The sequence below is a fragment of the Nothoprocta perdicaria genome, unplaced genomic scaffold (assembly GCF_003342845.1).
Source record: "Nothoprocta perdicaria isolate Ctin4 unplaced genomic scaffold, notPer1 scaffold_302, whole genome shotgun sequence".
NCBI classification, from domain to species: Eukaryota; Metazoa; Chordata; class Aves; order Tinamiformes; family Tinamidae; genus Nothoprocta; species Nothoprocta perdicaria.
In genome coordinates this window covers 374557-376373 of record NW_020455536.1, presented here as the reverse complement: position 1 = coordinate 376373, position 1817 = coordinate 374557, and the positions used below count along the sequence as shown (strand labels likewise).

At 46.9% G+C, this 1817-nt stretch overlaps 1 protein-coding gene across 1 annotated transcript in view; it reads right to left on the bottom strand.

The window, feature by feature from the left end:
- The window catches only part of STARD5 (StAR related lipid transfer domain containing 5), a 3714-nt gene that overhangs the window by 1597 nt on the left and 300 nt on the right, over window positions 1-1817 (bottom strand). The window contains exons 2-3 of the mRNA XM_026042466.1: window positions 1506-1638; window positions 375-492 (exon numbers count right to left, since the gene is read on the bottom strand). Of these exons, the coding sequence (XP_025898251.1) occupies window positions 375-492; window positions 1506-1638 (251 nt within the window). The remainder of the gene's footprint in view (window positions 1-374; window positions 493-1505; window positions 1639-1817) is intronic.

Sequence of the window (1817 nt, the reverse complement as noted above, 5' to 3'; positions counted from 1 at the left end):
GCAGCATTGTAGAAAACAGTAAAACAAGACTTAGCCCAAAGTAGTCCTTTTAGAAAGTTCTGCAAACTCTAAAAAAGATTCAAAACAGTAAACAAAATAACTAAATAAGTATTTGATCTCAAAAGCACACCATGAGAAGAAACCACAGGCTAACAACACAACAATACAATTGTTGTCTGACCGTAAGCAYGAGTTTTGTACTCCATCTGAGGGCAATGATGTAAGCATGCCATTAATATTCTATCTTCTGATCACGATCAGATCAACAGTCACAAAACAGCGAACGTTATTTATTTTTTCATCTTCTATTTGTTTGTTGTAGCTATAGATTGCCTCATAGTTATATTAGCACAATGGGAACATAAGCATCTTACCAGCAGATAACATAGTTCCATCTTCATATTGCTTGGTTACTACCACATCCACAAATTCTCTTGGCGAAATAATCTTCATGAAAGCTGTAGGGGTTGTGGTTCTGCATACAGAGATGTTCTAGAAGTTACAAAACAGAATTATGTCAATCGTTGCTTTCAGAAATACAACAGAAAGATAATTAGACTTTAACCATACTATTGAGGCACAATCACTATTTAAAAAAAAAATGCAGTTCAGCACAGTTAAAACTCTCACTTCTGGCACTAATGTGTATGGATGGACAAACTAATGGGGAAAAAGAGTGATGTTGCTCACAGGTCATATAAGGACAGACACCACAAGGGATGCTGAAAAAGGAACTGGGCACATCTGTATGTACGCGATATTTAAAATGCCTCTCTTTTTTAAGGAGTTAAAGAAGATATCTTCTTTGTACCAAATCACACAGTATGAAAGTTGATACCTAGATTTGTTCTACTGCAGAAAACTTGTTATTTTGGTCCCCTTGTATGAAGGCACTATGATGRAAAACTCACAGAAGAGTGTTTTCTGTCATACTGGTAAACACCAAGAAGTCTAATATAAAGTCTATGAATATCAAATCGCAGGCTGTACCACTTTTAAAGATGTAGTTTATATTTAATTCTGTATGTTTATGAAATTCTGACAAGAGAAACCTGCCTATGGCTCGCACAACATCCCTATGCTCGGCCATCTCGCATCCTGGAAGCCTCAGAAGACCCTCTGCCCACGGCTTCTTATTTGATGAGCCAAGCCTCCCTCTTTTAAATAAAACTCTAGAAACGAGACTGTGTTCCCAGAGTGGCCACACGCAGCCCTTTTCACCCCGCAATGCTCCAAGCACTTCACGTGGACATAAAGAGCGTTTCTGTGCAGCCGAGGGAGCTGCTGCGACAGGGCCGGCGGCCGGGGTGAGGCGAGGACAGTGCGTCCAGGCCTGCACGCAGCAGCGCCGGCTTCTTCGGCAAGGGCCCATTCTATAAGCCTCCTCCTATTCCCTTGCAAATAACTCGCAAATACAACTATATACATGTAACRAAACGCGTGTTCCTCTCTCCAGAAACCAAGGCCAGGCTCCTCGGGACCCTTGCAGTTTTCCAGGGGCTTACCTCAGCGATGGCCTCCACGACCTCGAAGTCCTTCACGTTTTTGTCCCACTCTGCTCGCAGGCCGCCGGCCACGGGCTTGATGCACTCCCAGACGCGGGCAGGGCTGGCGGGCACGGAGCCGTCGCCGCGGTAGCTGCGGGGCAGCAAGGCAGCTGGAGCCGAGCGCGCGCGGGGAGGCGGGGGCCGCCGCTCCGCCTCCCCGGGCAGCGCCGCGGAGCGCGCAGGGGCGCGGGCCGCTCACATGTTGCCGGCGAACTCGTCCGAGGGCCTCCAGGACACGCTCACCTCGTCCTGCGGACAGGGGAGAGAGAG